Source organism: Arachis stenosperma, chromosome 4 (assembly GCF_014773155.1).
Source record: "Arachis stenosperma cultivar V10309 chromosome 4, arast.V10309.gnm1.PFL2, whole genome shotgun sequence".
Taxonomy (NCBI): Eukaryota; Viridiplantae; Streptophyta; class Magnoliopsida; order Fabales; family Fabaceae; genus Arachis; species Arachis stenosperma.
This window is the reverse complement of record NC_080380.1, coordinates 94,071,114-94,088,533: the sequence shown is the minus strand read 5'-3', so window position 1 is coordinate 94,088,533 and position 17,420 is coordinate 94,071,114. Positions and strand designations below refer to the sequence as shown.

The 17,420-nt window shown below is 38.3% G+C and overlaps 1 protein-coding gene across 5 annotated transcripts; it reads left to right on the top strand.

Moving 5' to 3' along the window:
* Window positions 1-905: 905 nt before the first annotated feature.
* Window positions 906-6,396, top strand: LOC130976971 (CMP-sialic acid transporter 1). 5 transcript variants are annotated; one of them, XM_057901954.1, is made up of 10 exons: window positions 906-1,324; window positions 2,400-2,447; window positions 3,500-3,641; window positions 3,798-3,881; window positions 3,976-4,190; window positions 4,310-4,388; window positions 4,568-4,737; window positions 5,156-5,342; window positions 5,540-5,617; window positions 6,031-6,396. In XM_057901954.1, the coding sequence occupies exons 3-10, from the start codon at window positions 3,591-3,593 to the stop codon at window positions 6,178-6,180; spliced, it is 1,014 nt and encodes a 337-aa protein (XP_057757937.1). In that variant the 5' UTR covers window positions 906-1,324; window positions 2,400-2,447; window positions 3,500-3,590; the 3' UTR covers window positions 6,181-6,396. The 5 variants fall into 5 exon arrangements, with proteins under 5 accessions (XP_057757937.1, XP_057757936.1, XP_057757939.1 ...); XM_057901953.1 differs by having other exon boundaries at window positions 3,492-3,641; XM_057901956.1 differs by lacking the exon at window positions 2,400-2,447.
* The last annotated feature ends 11,024 nt before the right edge of the window (window positions 6,397-17,420 follow it).

The window sequence follows — 17,420 nt, the reverse complement described above, 5'->3', positions numbered from 1 at the left end:
TGGCGGGTTACGCGGGCCGGTCCAATGGGTTTAGGCCCGTTTGCCACCCCTACTTGTAGCCACCTTCTCCATTGTCATCGTTGAACTCCTCTTCTCGGTTAGAGGGTGCCGTCAACTGCCGACATTATGTCATACAGAGCACATTATTGTCGTTGCGAAGGTCTCTTGTCCTTATTCTCGTTGCCGTCGGGGACGTGTGCTCGGCTTGTTCTCGTCACTATCATGGACGTCTCTGCTCATCTTCTCTCTCTTCAAGCTCTCTCTCTGATCTCACTCTACCTCAAGCGAAACACGAAGTTCTATGCTCGCTTGTCCTCATTGACATCACCTTCGTTTAACTACTTGGCTGTCACCTTCGTTTAACTGCTCAGCCGTCACCTCTTCACGGACGTCTCTATTGCTCGAGTGTCTTTTCTTTTCTAGTGAGTACTCCTCCATTGCTTCTTCAATCCTAAATTTTTTTCTGAAATTAGTTATAATTAATCTATAGTTTTGAGTTAATTATTCTTCTTAATTTCTCTAATTTTTTATAGTTTTTTGGAAGTTAATTTTTAAAATAATTTTGTTGATTAGTGATGGTAATTGTTAATTCTAACATATGAGTTTAAGTTTTGTATATAATTGTTAATTTTGTATTCTGAAGCTGTATGTATCATTGGGTTGTTGCATATATGTAGAAATTGTGTGTAATTTGCATAGTTCTAAAAATCAGACCGAATCGGTTGGTCGGACAAATCCAACCATAAACTGTTAACAGTTCGGTCAGATATGTAAAACCATTGAAAAAAACTGGTTAAAAATCATTGAACCGGCCGGTTCGGACCGAACCGGAACCCGGCCGGTTTACACACAAATGGAAGCTCTTTCGTTTCTGTCTCCCTTTCTTTTTTTCTTTCGTACAGAAAGAAATCACAGAAACTCAGCCAAAAAACCCTAGCACTGTAAGCCTACACCACCGCCGCAAGGAGTGGCATATTGCCGCCGTCCGTCGCACTCAAAGTTCGCCATCCGTCCGTCTATCTAGCTTCCCTCGTGCTCCAAGTCTTCAACCCCTGTTCGCTGTCACCGATCGCAGCTGCTTCCTCGAGCTCGGCGTCCGTCGTCTTTGTCTGCTCAGCCGCGCTTCCGCCGCCGTTTGTTTGCCGTTCACGTTCGTCTTCGTTCAACCGTCGTCTTCGCTGGCGTTCTTCGCCGTTCACGTTCGCTCGGCGTTCACCGTTCGCGTTCACTCGCCGTTCACCGTTGGAGTTCGCATTCGCGTTCGTCTGGAAGCCACGTTGCTCTGCTTCAAACTCCGCGACCAATGCACTCTTTTGTCGCCGCCGTGAGTTCCCTAAACCCGCCACCAGACAATGCACTCACACAACACCAATACTCTGCTTCAAACTCTGCAACTTCTGTATTCCATTACAATAAGTAACTATTTGATTTGGTAGTGGTTTGGATTTTTTTCATAGACTGAATTAAAGTATACAATAGTTATGTTCTCTTCTTTATCACATAGATACTAAGCTTAGAATTCTCTTATTTCGTTTTAATTTCACCGCACTCAACATGTTTGATGAAATGCTTTAACCATATTTCTGGTTGGTTTTATAATTTCTAGCTTTTAGAAACTTAGTAAGTTGATTGCATGTGAAATTAGGATAATTGGATCTCAGTAATTAGGAAATTTTAGCTGCACAAATAGCATCCTTGCAGAAAACATATTAGCATGATGATTCCACTTGCATTAGTGTTCTTCTGGTAAATTTCAACTGTTATTGTTAACTTGTTAATTTGCTAATTGTTCATGTGTTGTTGTTTTGTTGTTCTGTTGTTCTTCTGTTATTTTTATTTTTATTTTTTGTTTTTGTTGTGATTTTCTGTTCTTGAACTTGTTAAGTTGATAATTTGCTAAATTGTTGGGCTACTGTTGTTTTTAACTTGCCAAATTGTTAGGTTGCTGTGATTTAATTTGTTGGATTTTCTGTGTAGGTCTTGTTCTTGTTTATTTGCTAAATTGTTGTTGTGTATTTATTGTTGTCTTTGAGATTACTGCCGGATATTTGTGATCATTGATTTATTATATGCTTCATGTTTTCATTGTTTTGTTGATTGTTTGTTTTGTTTCAGAAATCAATTTTTTGTGATCAGTGCTCAAACTCTGAATGCTGTTCTGCTGGTTTTGCTGTGTTTGTTTTGTTTCAGAAATCAATTTTTTGTGATCAATGCTCGAACTCTGAATGTTGTTCTGCTGTTTTTTTTTTGTTTCAGAAATCAATTTTGTGATCAATGCTCATACTCTGAATGTTGTTCTGTTTTGTTTTAAGGCTGTGTTTGGAAGAGGTGATTGATTTCTGAGTGTTGTTTTGTTTTTGTTTTAAGGCTGTGTGTTGTGTTCAATTTTCATTTTGTAGGAAATTCTTTGAGGTATGTAAGAATTAAGAAGGAAGACTATTTCAACGGTATTATTCTATTGATTCTGGTCTGCTACAAGCTTGAACATAGAATTGAAGAGAGAAACCCTTTATTATTTCATCATTGGCCTATTTTTGGCATTGCATATCGTTGTAGTTTGTTTATTCATAGAACTAGTTGTTTATGATCCCCTTTTGAAGTAAAAAAATGCAGTAGAAGAGTGTTTAGAATCAGTTGCTTTATTCATTGAATTTTTATAGAATCATGTGTTTATTATAAAACGATTTTTCTGGTTGAACCGGTTGAACCAATGAACCAGTAATTAGAGCGGCTTGATGATCGGTCCAGTTTTCAGAACATTGGTAATTTGTGTTGAATAATCAATACTTAGTTGTTAACTATATGTAATTTGTGTAAGTTTGAGTTTGATAATTAGAAATTTGTGTAAGTAGTGTTTTAAACTAATTTGTTTTTTTAGTGTTAGAACATAATGTGTTTGTTAATTATGTGTGTTTTGATTTTTCTTTTAGTCATAAATTTTAATGTTTGAATTTGTGAATTTTTGTTGATAAATTATAGACAAGTTATTAGGCAAAATTTTGAATTTTATTAATTTAAAAGTTATTAAATTTAAATATTTAAAACTTTATATTGAATTTTTAATATTTTTATTTTATATTTAATTAAACCGGTTTAACCATGGTTCGATTCCGGTTAGACCATTAAACCATCAAATCAGTCACATGACCGGTTTAATGACCGTTTTGGTTCTTGCAACCTTGGTTAGGATTTAAAGTTTTGTACAACAAGAAAATTAAGGAGAAAAAATGTTACAAGAAGGTTTGGTTATAATTTTCTAACACATGAAAGAAGATATGGTTTAACTAGTAACATTATTAACGTCCAAGTCACTCACTTCGTTAATTATTAGTGTCAATTTTAATGGTAAGACCACATCAAACCTGTTTAAATCTTTTTGAAAGTGAAATAGGACGTTTGAAACGTTAATGACCAAATTAGGATTCGGCTCAAACGTTGGGATCAAAATAGTACTTTATCCTTATTTTTATTACTCTTTTTCAAATATTGAGAATGCAAGGTTTTGGGATCGGGTGATAAAACGCTGTGTTTAAGCGCATTTCCTTTCCGGGGTGGATCTGCACTGCACAGCTTGCTCGAAGAAGAAGAAAATGCAGTGGTACTTTGTCGCGGTGCTCCTCACCGTTCTCACCAGTTCTCAGGTTTACCTCCATTCTCCCCAAATCTAAATTTCTACCATAATCTCATCCCTTTCCCATGCCTCTTACCATGTATTCCACTCAAAGCAGAAAAACAATAACAAAAAATAGAGTAATTTAAAACTTCAATTCACTGATTTTGATTCTTTCATATGGCAGGGAATATTGACAACCCTCTCGCAAAGTAATGGAAAGTATAAGTATGATTATGCCACTATCCCATTTCTTGCTGAGGTTTTCAAGGTCAGAATCACTGTTCCCCTCTTATTTTTTTATCAATTTTAGTTGATGGCAACAAAGCTTGAGTTTTGTTCACATTGTTTGGTGTTTGTAACAGCTTGCGGTGTCAAGTTTCTTTCTATGGAGGGAATGTAAAAAGTCACCTCTGCCAAAGATGACAACTGAGTGGAGAACAGTGATTCTTTACCCCATTCCTTCAATTATATATCTGATCCACAACAATGTGCAGTTTGCTACCCTCACATATGTTGACACTTCCACCTACCAGATAATGGGCAATCTAAAGATTGTGACCACTGGAATACTATTCAGGTGCTTTCTCTCTTTCGGAATTAGGAGCAGTGTCTGCTTCAAGCTGTTTTTATCTGTCAATTTGTGTATGGTATGATTTGTTTTCTCAATTAGTGCTGATGTCAAGCAGATATTTCTAGGTTGTTCTTAGGGAGGAAGCTTTCAACCTTGCAGTGGATGGCGATCGTGCTGTTGGCTGTTGGGACAACCACAAGCCAGGTGCCAGAAACTCAGTCTTGCAACTCTAGTTTTCTGGTTTAACCGTTTTAAGTTATTTTATCAGAAGATGCTTGAAGTATATTTCACTTGTTTTCGTTTTTATCATTACTTATGGTTAGTATATAAGAAAACTTCATGCTGGTGTTGCTGAGTGGAACTTTTACTGCTTGTTGATTTAGGTTAGGGGCTGTGGAGAGGCTTCATGTGATTCACTATTCTCAGCACCAATACAGGGTTACATGTTAGGAGTTCTGTCAGCTTGTCTCTCAGCTTTAGCTGGAATTTATACTGAGTTCTTGATGAAGAAAAACAATGATAGCTTATACTGGCAGAATATACAGTTATACACGTAGGTACTTTTTTCTTAAATATGTCATGCCAAATGTGTTCGTTTATTGGTTAACCTGGTTTTATCAAAGATATTTATTCCTTATCTTCTCTCCTTTAAAATATTAAATGAATATTGTTATCTTGTTGCTACTGTATTTTGGCAAGTATTGAATGCGGTGTGTTTACTTTGATTGTGAATCTTGTTTTCTGTAAATGCATTGGGATTTCCATCAGTGGTGGAATATCTGGTGCATCATCATTCTGTACTACGTTTACTTAATCATTCTGAACTTTCTTTTAGAATTAGGAGGAATGCATTTCTGCACTGTTTTCTCTGATAAGATTATTACTTTCCTTGTTTTCTTCCGTGCAACTTATTATACTGGTTAGATATCTTTTAGAAATGCACTAATAGGAACTCCCTAAGTTGTATCCAGGTTTGGTACAATCTTCAATATGGCACGACTTGCTTTGGATGATTTTAGAGGTGGATTTGAAAATGGACCCTGGTGGCAACGTATATTCAATGGATACACTATCACTACTTGGATGGTGGTATTAAATCTAGGGTCTACTGGTCTTTTGGTTTCCTGGTTGATGAAACATGCTGACAATATTGTTAAGGTAAATCCTTTGGTGCTCTTGGCTCTTGCAAGTCCCTTTTTTATCATGTATTTCTCCACATTGTGAATATGATGCATATCATTTTGTGGATTTTTGTTGAGCCCCTGAAAGTAGTAATTTAGTATTGTGTCACAGTATTTGTTGGTTTCTTCATGCAATTTTTCTCCATTTACTCATAGTTGTGTCATCTTCCTTAGGTATATTCCACATCAATGGCAATGCTTCTGACAATGATAATATCAATATTCCTATTCAGCTTCAAACCTACGTTGCAGGTAAAATTTTTGAACTAAGCATGGCCTGCATAATTTATTGAACATAATATTTTGGAGTTTATAGACCACGTGGAGATTTAATTGTAGGATGCTGCTCCACAGGATAAGCAACCTTTTATCTAGTGCTTTCATTTATCGTTTGGTTTCTATTGAATCTTTTGGTGTGATTTTTGTAAGAAGTCTTATCTAAATAACGTATTTCAATAGGCAAATTTATCTTTATTATACGTATTAAAAGATGATGTTTCTTTGTTTAGACCATTGTCCATTCTTTATAAGCAAATGACGTTGTTTGTTATTCTCGTTGAGTTGTCTCTTGTGTGGAGGTTGAAGAATATTGATATGTTTGTCAAACCATTTATGCTCTATTATCAGGCTGACGCTGGATACTAATTTCCTGTTTCTCTTTGCAGCTTTTCTTGGGTATTATTATTTGTATGATGTCTCTACACATGTATTTTGCCCCATCAAATATGCTATTAGATATGCCAGTAACAGTTAAACCGGATGAAGAGAGGGAGAAGCTTATTGAAGTGTCTGTTGATCGAAGAACACATTCATGATGTCATTCAATGCTGTCTGTTGATCGAAGAACACATTCATGATGTCATTCAATGCTTTGGTATCGACACATTTATTTGAATTAGAAAAATTCCCACGCGATGCGCTGGCTAAATACTTATTCCATAATATTGTTCGTTGTGTGTTGGATTCTAATAAAAAATAGCAAATATATATTGATACTAAAATCTAATTAAGTAACTACTTGTTTTTGTTCATTGGATAAATATATATTACATAAATATATACAAACAAAAATATTTTTGACACCCTGTTTTATTATACTTTATACTAATTTTATTAAAATCTTTTGGCTATTTAATATTTCCTTTTGAATATACATATGAATTAATCTATAATACTATTCATGAAAAATTCAAAATTCTAAGAATTGTATGTGTTCTATAGCTAAGTTTAAAACACATCAAATGAAAAAACAAAAACTGAAGTCCAACATATCATTATTTATATGAAATTCTTGTAAATCGAGTCTGGTATTAACTTTAATTTTTACATATAATATACACATAACATAAAGTATAAAATTAGAACACATCAAATTTTTTTATTAATATACGAAATTTTTTTTATAAATTATATTTGTAAATAAGCAATAATTTTTATAATTTTATGTATATGAGTATTTAATATTAGACAATGACAACTTTAACGCTATTCTATTCTAAATATCAAAATGAAAAATCAAATAAAAAAAAAATTGGACACCAAAAGGAATTTATTATATGTATGACTTTTTTTGAATTCTCACTCTATTTTCTTCTTAGAGAATCGAATTAGAGAAATAAAACATGGCTGAAAGTAATAAATTAAAGGTTAAGTCTAGAGTTAGAGATACCATATTACAATATTAAAATACCACAACTCGAAGCTTTTTAATGTAGCAATTAGGTAGCGTTTGGAAGAGATAGAAACTGAGATTGAAAGATAGAGACTGAAATAAGTCTCAGTATTGTGTTTGGTATAAAAGTGTACAAGACTGAATTATGTTTAGTATCCTATTTGGTTTAAAATAAATACAGAGACATAAATAAGTAAAATTATTAAAATACCCTTACTAATTAAAAAAAAGAACCCTGCCTACCCTTGGTCTTTCTCCTCTCTTCACTGGATCTCAATAATCACACCCTTTATTCCCCCTTCTTCGTTTCGCTGCAGATTCCACTCTTCATTGCCGATTTTAGTGGCTTCTGCCTCTGTCAATAACAATCACACCCCTTATTCCACTCTTCACTGCCGATTTCACTTTCCCTCTCTCTCTCTCTCTCTCTCTCTCTCTCTCTCTCTCTCTCTCTCGTGGCCGCACGTTCTTTCTTGCACTCCATTGTCGTTGCCCAGCACTTAAGTCGTTCTCGCGCTCCGTCACCGTTGCCCAGCACCCACATCTCTCTCGCGCCCTTCACGCACTCTCTCTCGCACTTCATCGCCGTCACCCAGCACCTATCGGTGGCTTCTCTTTCTCTGTCGTTGTCTCCTCCTCCTTTCTTCCTCTACTTTCTTCTCTTCTCTCTGTGTTTTGATTTTGAGATATATTTGATATTATTGTTTTTTTTTTGAATTAAGAAGCGCTCAACACAACATGGTGGAGCAACCAAATCCAGGAAACATAAGTAAATCTCAAAATACAAACATTACTAACAACCCCAAAAGTGATATCAACCCCTTGTCATCTTCGGTATTGCCATCAACAACCAAAGGGAGCACCACCAAGCCACTCGTCAGAGTGCATAAAAGGCCTATTGATGATTTCCACTACTCTTGAGCCATGATTATTGAAGACTATATCATTCCTCTCTAGCCAAATTGCCCAAACTACAACACAGAATCCAACCAACTACCTCTTTCTCTCAATCTTTCTCTGTGCAGCATGCGTCCAGCTCTTAAAGTGTTGCTTCAGTGTACCTGGTATGGGCCATGACCTTCCAAGGGTGAAAATCCACGCACACCACACCTGTCAAGTGAGCTCGCAACCAATAAACAGATGAAAAACAGACTCAACAGACTTACAACATAAAGCACAGATATTATCAAGCTGACCAATAAGACCTAGTCTGGATAGTCTTTCTTTAGTATTAATCCTCTCAATCAACATAAACCAAGTAAACAGTTCGACCCTGTATGGGACGAAGCCCCTCCAAATAGTACTAGTGAAGCTATAGCTAGTTATTTCCTCCGGGAGGACTGCTTCCTGCATCACCTGCACAAAAGAGTTAGTCGAGAAAATACTAGTTTTATCAAATTTTCAAACAACCCTATCCTTTTTCTTAGTTGTTAGCTTCACTGACAGTAAGGTCTCATGGAGTTGGTTCAAAAGTTCTAGTTCCCATTGAAACAACTGTCTCCTCCATTGGAAGCTCCATGTCCACTCTAACCCATCCCAAAACCCGCAGTCCCTTATAACAGATCTTTTAAGGTTTGAGACCGAGAAAAGTCTTGGAAACATATCCTTCAAGACACCACCAGGTAGCCAGACATCCTCCCAAAAGTGGGTTGTTCTGCCATTCCCTACATCCATTGATAGGCCTCTGATCATCTTCTCCCTGATTTGTGACTCCCTTATTCGAAGCTGACAAATATTCCTTCAAGGACCCCTTCTTGGAGGCAACGGTTGACCACGCAGCATCTTAGAAGGATTCATGCTATTACAAGAACACACTACTTTCTTCCATAAGGGGCAATTCTCTTTTGAAAACCGCCACCACCATTTAAACAGAAGGGCTGTATTCCAAAGCACTGCATCTCCCACTCCCAATTCACCCACCTTTTTAGGAGCCATCACTACCTCCTATCTCACTAGTGGCATACCGGTCCTCTCGTCCTCTTTACTCCACAAGAACCGTCTTTGTAAGGCGATCAACTTCTCCGCTACTGCCTTTGGCAACTTGTACAAACTTAGATAGTACATAGGTAGGCTATTAAGAATAGATTTTTTAAAAACTAGCTTACCCGCTTTATTGAGGGTCTTTGCTTGCCACAGACTCAGCTCTTCTTCCACCTTATCAATCACTGGTTTTTATGTCTTCACTAGCCTCAGATTCGCTCCCAAGGATATGCCAAGATACCGAACACGGAGGGAGGCCTCCTTACATCCCAGCAAGCGACACATCTTACGCGCCCAACGCTGATCACAATTAACCGGAATAAAGCTGGACTTCTCGAAATTAATACTCAACCCAGACATCATCTCGAAGTAGCGTAGAAGACGCTTGTAATTCCGTATGGTCTCTTCCTCTGGAGGGCAAAAGAGTATAGTGTCATCCGCAAACTGTAAATGCGACAATTCAATGTTATCTTGACCAACCAAGAGCGGAGATATGCACCCATTCCTCACTGCTTCCCCAATCATCCTATGAAGAACATCAACAACTAGGACAAATAGAAAGGGCGACAAAGGATCTCCTTGTCGTAGACCCCTTTCTATTTTAAAAGGCTTAGTGGGGGTTCCATTAATAAGAACTGACATAGACACCGACCATACACACTCCTTAATCTACCCCCGCCACCTATGTCCAAAGCCCATCTTCTGCAGAACTATATCCACAAAACTCCATTTGACCCTATCATACACTATTTGAAAATCCAGTCTAATTATTGCTAAGCTCCTTTTTCTTGACTTTAGCCACTGCACAGTTTCACAAGCTATCAATTTAGAAGGGTTGTCACAATATTGAAATTATTATAAGAGATACGTTGCAAGTACATTCCTTAACCAGCCGAAAATCCGCTTATCAATTTAGAAGGGTTGTCACAATATTGAAATTAAAATACTGGGAGTATGAATCCCAGGTCGTCTCCCAACGAGTTGCAGAAAGATGTGCTATTTTATTAATCAGGTGTTTTCAAAAATGGTTGAGTTGATAAACAGGAAATTAAATAAGAGAATTTAGATAATTTAAATAAAGCCTTGACTAGGAGTAGATTAGTTGGAAGCCCTATTCTTGTTGAAGTACTCTCAAGATTAATTGATAATTGAGGGTTGCTCTACTTAGTTATCCCTTACTAGGTAAAGGAAAGTCAAGCAAGTTGGAAAGCTATTTCTAGTCACAAGTCCTAATCCTCTCCCTTGGAAAGGACTAGTGTCAATGACTGGAGGGTGATCCAACAATAAACCCAATTACAATTTTTCTCTTGAGTAATCCAACTCAAGGTTTCCTTTCAATCATCTCCCAATCAAGTTATGGAACTACTCGCTCATTATGTTTGTAAAATCCACAAAATAATAAAAGGAAATATTGGAAGACATGATAAATAATAATCAAAGGAATCAATTAAAAATAAAAATAGTTCTTGTATTAGTAAATTCTAAAAGTAATCCAGTGTCAACTTCTGGAAAAATTAAGAATGTGGAAGAGTAAATGAAAAATAAATAACAAGCTATAATGACTAGTACCGGAGGTAGACTCTTCTCAAAAGCTAAAGCCAAAAGTCTTCAAATCCTAATTTATGAATGTGGAAAGAAAAACCTAGGGGAGAAGTAAGTTCAGATCTCAAAACTAAGAATTATGCGGAATGAATGTTGTTGTTGTTTCTGCATGTTCCCTGGTTCTAATATGTGTTTCTGGGCCGAAAACTGGGTTGAAATGCGGCCCAAAAACTCTGCCAGCGACTTTTGTAATTCTACAGATTGCGCACGTCACGCGGCTGCGTCGTCCACGCGATCGCGTCACTCAACACTTCTCGTACCACGCGTGCGCGTCGTCCATGCACTCGCGTCGTTCGCGCAGCTTCCAATCCGTGCGGCCGCGTCAGGCACGCGGGCGCGTCACTTTAATTTCTTCCATTTCGCGCGGTCACGTGAGCCATGCGACCGCGTGACTTCTCGTTGGTCATCTCCTCAATTCCTTATGTTCCTTCCATTTTTTGCATTCTTCCTCTTTATTCCTTACGCCATTCCTGCCCTATGAAGCCTGAAACACTTAACACACAGATCACGGCATCGAATGGTACGAAGGAAGATAAAAATATACAACTAAAAGGTCTTTAGGAAACAAGTTTTCAATCATAGAGTATTTCTAGGAAGGAATTATAAATACATGCAAATTATATGAATAAGTGGGTGAAGACCTGATAAAACCACACAATTAAATACAATATGAATCACAAAATAGTGGTTTATCAACCTCTCCACACTTAAACATTAGCATGTCCTCATGCTAAGTTGAAGGAGATGAATATGAATGAATAGGAACATGTAAGACTCATGTAATGCAATGCAACCTATATACATATGAATGCAACTATATGAGTTTGTCTACATGATTAAAAATAGATAAGTTCTCTAAGATAAAATATGGGGCAGATTTCACTAATCCAAATCATATTGTAAAAGCATATAAATTTGTAAGAAGATAGCTTGTGAAAGCAGGGAATACAAGACTGAGCATTGAACCCTTACTCTTGGTGCATGTGCACTCTAATCATCTCTAGTATATGGGTTAATCACTCTATCCTTCTCTAATCATGCTTTCAAAAATTTTGTTTTTCACCTAATCAATCAACAATTTTAAAATGCCTATGCAAACATCATGAGGTATTTTCATGGTTGTAATGGGGCTAAGGTAAAGGTGAGGATACAGATATGGCCAAGTGAGCTTGTATATTGAATCTTTAATTAACCTAAGCTCCTACCTAACATACATATACTCCATATAAATTTAATATTCATCTTAGCTACCCAAAATCTCCTTTTCACATTCCATATTCATGTATCAACCTTTATTTTAATTTTATCACATGTGCATTGATTATTAAATTCTGACTTATCATTGGGGTGATTTTGTCCCCTTATTTACTAAAATAAAGATATATTTTTTTATTATTATTATTTTTTATAGCTTATCAATGCACATAGATTTGTAATTTTTCTTTTATGGTTTCACATGAATAGGTACCCAAATTCCCTTTATTCTATTATGACATATTTTCTATTGCCCTTTATTCCCACAATTTTCCCATACTCAGTTAACACACAAATTCTATCTTAAGCTAACCAAAGATTCAATTGGAATTTTCAATTGTTTTCCGCTTAAGGCTAGTAATGTAGTAAAATATAGAACGAATGGGATTAAAAACAGCTCAAAGTGGTTAACAAAGATAATTAAAAGGGTTGGCTTATTTGAGATACGTGAGCTAAACAAACAATGGCCTCAATCATATGCATGCACATAACACATTAATTTTGGACATATAGGATAAAACAAAATTCAAATTACAATCATAGAGAAGTAAATACACAAGAAAGAAATGTTTATGGTTAAATAGTGTAACCATGTATTTAGGCTCAAGGTCTCACGGGTTGTGTGTTCTTTTAGCTCAAAAATCCTATTCCAATTTCAACTTCAAACAAATTTAACATAAATGTTTTGATTTAAATTAGTAAAATTTTCAAAAAAAAAAAATATATGGTCTTAAAAGAAACTTATTGTCTTTTTAATCAGGTAGAACATGCATGCAAATAGCCTACTAATATGCAATCTATCTTATTCTAGAGAAGAAAGAAATTGGTGTTAGGGGGAAAAGAATTACCTCCGGAAGTCAGGTACTGACCGACCTCTCCACACTTAAGGTTTTGGACCGTCCTCGGTGCCATCTATCAGGAACAAGGGTGGGCTGGTGGCAGTATCTCCACAGTCGGGACCGTCATGGCTTCCCATGATGGTAAAGGAAGTGGAGTTCGGAGTGCCTGGATCCTCGTCAGGTCTATGGTTGCCTGTGAGTAGCTCCTTGAGGTATTTGAAACGGCGGTGGTTGCGGCGCTCTCGGAGCTTTGCTTTCTGGTTTTGTTGGTCCAACCTCTTCAGTATTTGATGCAGCAGCTGACTAGTGGATGGTGGAGGAACTGTAGCATCTTCTGTGGACTGGCTGGTAGTGGCAAGTGGTGGCTTAAGATATCTCCCGTTAGGGACGTACTGATCATCCCGTGGAAGTATGGCTTTGGTGTCCCCAGCTCTGTAGGAAACTTTGGCTGCTGAGATAAGATCAGAGACTAAGGCGGGGAAAGGTAGGTTGCCCGCGATTTGCACGTGTCCCATTGCATTCCGGATGTGTCTCGGTAAATTTAGAGGCTGGTCTGTGAGGATGCACCATAGTTAAACGGCCATGTCTGCGGTAAAGGAGGACTCATGAGTGCTCGGGAAGATGTAATGGGACAGAATCTGTGCCCATACGTGAGCCTCTAAGGTGAGTGCGGAAGTCGAGATTCCCTTAGGACGGGAACGATGGTATCCGAAGATCCATTTGCTGCCAGGTTGTGCGATAACTCTGAGAACAACGTCCCAGTCAAATTTGTACGCCTAGCGCTTGAGTGCGGCTTCTTGAAATGCGTCCAATCCTTCTGGAGCAGGGGGAATATCTAAGGCTCGCTGAATGGCCTTTTCTGTAATGGAGACTTGCTTCTGACGGATGTAAACAAACTGCAGGGTCGGCAGGTGGAAGTTGGAGTAGAACTCAACTACCCAAGAAAGATTAACCTATCGGGGCTATCTCTGTAGGATTCCCCAATGTCTTTGTGCAAGTTGCGGCTCAACAAATTCGGCAATACGAGGTGGAAGGATAAGAAGGTGTTCGTTGTTGTAATTTCGAGCTGCCAGAATAGGAAACATCTGCTCACAGTAGCGATTAGAAAATCGTGCAGTGTCCTTTGCTGGGAAAGCTCTCTCCTTTTCATCAACCTTGATAATCATTTTAATTCTTTTTGTTGAGGGCTTGACTGCAGTTGAAGAAGGCTTTGCCACTAATGCTCTTTTTGTTCTTTTTCTTGCTGTGGATTTGGGAGTAGCTTTCTCCTTGCCTTTCTTGGTGGCCATCCTGAAAGAAAACGAGTAAAGAAATGAATAATGCAAGGGTTATAGCAAGGAAAAGAATGGGAAAGGTGGTAATCAATGCACAGGAATGGATAATGATGAGAACACATGGTCATGACTACATGTGATAAATCAACAACGGAAATATAGCAAGTGCATGGGATGAGAATTAAATGCAAGGTGTTTATTGGCATGCCGGCAAAGGGCATGAGTAGCATAGATCAAGCATTCAATGTCCAATTTAGATTACCAAGTCTTTAAAACTAATAATATGTTTGTAAAAACAATTATATTTAATTAATAAAATATAAAAAGGATTTTGTGAAAAGCAGGCATTTAGAGTAGGAGATTTAAAAGAAATCTAAAAATAGTGCAAAATGCCATATGGGCATTTTCACAAACACATAGCATGCATGTTAAATAAGGTATGGAAAATATTAATTTGAACATGCAAGTAACCCTTAGAAAATAATATATAATTGTTAAACAAGTCCTAAACAATCCACAAGCAACATATAAAAATAATGACCTAAATAATATTTCAACACCAATAGGAGGAATAGGAAAAGAAAAAGAAAACATGGATAGGGAAAGTAGAAGAGAAAGAAAAAGAAAACATGAAAATAAAAAGAAGAATGAAAAAGTAAGGAGGGAAGAAGAGAGAAGACAAACCTTGATAATAGTGGTGGGAGAGAGGGGGTAGAAGAAAGAAAGAAGGGAGGAAGAAGAAAGGGGAGAAATAAAATAGGAATGGAATGAGAAAAGAAAAGATAATTTGGCAGATTTGAATGAGTTGGGCGGCGCAACCGACGCAGACGCGTGGGGCACGCGGTCACGTAAAAAGCCCTTAATTGAGGTGACGCGGACGCGTCGGCCACGCGGACGCGTGACATGATTTGCACTAGTGGCGTGAGGGTAGCTTTGCGCTCGCACAACTCTCTGTTTAAATTATGTTTTGCCAAAATTTAGAGTGATGCGATCGCGTGGTTGACGCGATCGCGTGGATGGCCAGATGGAGAGAATGGCGCAGACGCGTAGGTCACGCGTTCGCGTGGCAGGGCTTGTGCGACTAGCACAAGTGCAGCCCAAGTACAGTTCAACTTTCGGCCATACACCCTTTTTACGTCGATTTACAAGGCACGCGTTCGCGTGGTTGACGCGGACGCGTGGGAGGCCTAGTTTTCACATGACGCGGACGCGTCAGCGGCGCGGTCGCGTGGATCGATTTGTGCCAAAGGCACGCCTCCAGCCACACTTTCGCGTGACTCTCTGTTTCTTTTCTTCTCGTATCAAAGGCACTATGACGCGGACGCGTCATCGACGCTGTCGCGTCGTGTGCTCTCTCTCTCTCTCTCTCTCTCTCTTTTTGAGAAAAATGTAAATGCAGTATGCAGATGAGATGCAAGATATAGACAATAGTACGTAGAAGAGTTATAGATGATGGAAGATAAGGAAAGGAAGAGGAACGATCATACCATGGTGGGTTGTCTCCCATCTAGCACTTTGCTTTAACGTCCTTAAGTTGGACGCTCCATTAGCTCAGTTTTTTGCTGTGAATGGATTCTCCAAGAGGAAGATATCTAACTCCTTGTTTTTCGTCATCTTCTCACCATGGTAGAGCTTCAAACGATGTCCATTAACCTTGATGAGTTCAGAGCTTGAAGGGTGACTTAGGTGAAAAACTCCGTACGGCTCAGCCTTCTCGACTCTATATGGACCTTCCCACCTTGATCGCAGATTGCCTGGCATGAGCCTCAGTCTAGAGTTGTAAAGGAGGACTAAATCCCCAGGTTGGAACTCTTTCCTCTTGATGTGTTGATCATGTACAACCTTCATCTTTTCCTTGTACAGCCTTGATTTCTCATAAGCTTCTAGGCAAAGGCTCTCCAATTCTTGCAGTTGCAACTTCCTTTCAGCTCTGACTTTCTCAAATCCCATGTTGCACTCTTTTACTGCCCAAAAAGCTTTATGCTCTACTTCAACTGGAAGATGACAGGCTTTCCCATAAACTAAGCAAAAAGGACTCATCCGAATGGGTGTCTTGTATGCTGGTCTATATGCCCAGAGTGCATCTTGTAGCCTGGTGCTCCAGTATCTTCTATGAGGTTTGACTATCTTCTGCAATATTCATTTTATCTCTCTGTTAGACACCTCGGCTTGCCCATTAGTCCGAGGATGGTAGGCTGTTGCTACTTTATGAATGATCCCATGCTTTTTCAGTAATCTTGTTAGTCTCCTGTTACAAAAATGGGTGCCTTGATCGCTCACGATTGCTCGTGGTGATCCAAAGCGACAAATAATGTGGTTTCTAACAAAGGAAACAACGGTGTTAGCATCATCAGTATGGGTAGGAATTGCTTCCACCCATTTAGAAACATAGTCTACAGCTAACAGTATATAAAGGTGGCCATTAGAATTTGGAAATGGATCCATGAAGTCAATGCCCCAAACATAAAAAATTTCACAGAAAAGCATAATTTGTTGAGGCATTTCATCCCTCTGGGATATATTACCAAACCTTTGGCATGGGGGACAAGATTTACGAAATTCAGCAGCATCTTTAAAAAGAGTAGGCCACCAGAATCCACAGTCTAAGATTTTTCTAGCTGTTCTTTGAGGGCCAAAATGTCCTCCACTCTCAGATGAGTGATAGGCCTCTAAAATGGACTGGAATTCTAATTGAGGCACACACCTTCTAATTACCTGGTCAACGTCACATCTCCATAAATAAGGGTCATCCCATATATAATATTTAGACTCGCTTTTCAGCTTGTCTCTTTGGTGCTTAGTAAAGTTTGGAGGAAAAGTGCGGCTAACTAGATAATTAGCGACAGGTGCATACCAAGGGACTACATCAGATACTGCTTGTAGATTATCAAATGGAAATTATCAGCTATAGGAGTGGAGTCATCTTTAATGTGCTCAAGGCGACTCAAGTGGTCTGCCACTAGATTCTAGTTACCACTCCTTTCCTTTATTTCTAAATCAAATTCTTGTAGTAGCAATATCCAACGTATAAGCCTTGGTTTGGATTCCTTTTTAGCTAATAAATACTTTAGAGCTGTGTGGTCTGAATACACTACTACTTTGGTACCGAGTAAATAGGCTCAGAATTTATCCAGAGCAAAAACAATAGCAAGAAGCTCTTTCTCAGTAGTAGTGTAGTTAGACTGAGCAGTGTCTAAAGTCTTAGACGCATAAGCAATGACAAAAGGATCTTTACCTTCACGTTGAGCTAGCGCTGCTCCTACTGCATGGTTGGAAGCATCGCACATGATTTTAAATGGCTGGCTCCAGTCAGGTCCTCTCACAATTGGAGCTTGAGTCAGGGAGGTCTTCATCTTATCAAATGCTTGTTTGCAATCCTCACTGAACGCGAACTCGATCTCTTTCTGCAGTAACTTGGATAGGGGAAGTGCTAC

Coding starts and splice junctions, on each gene's coding strand:
- LOC130976971 (XM_057901956.1), top strand. CDS start 3,591: ATGCAGTGGTACTTTGTCGCGGTGCTCCTCACCGTTCTCACCAGTTCT. Junction 4,738..5,155: donor CAGAATATACAGTTATACAC/GTAGGTACTTTT, acceptor AGTTGTATCCAG/GTTTGGTACAATCTTCAATA. Junction 5,343..5,539: donor ATGCTGACAATATTGTTAAG/GTAAATCCTTTG, acceptor CATCTTCCTTAG/GTATATTCCACATCAATGGC.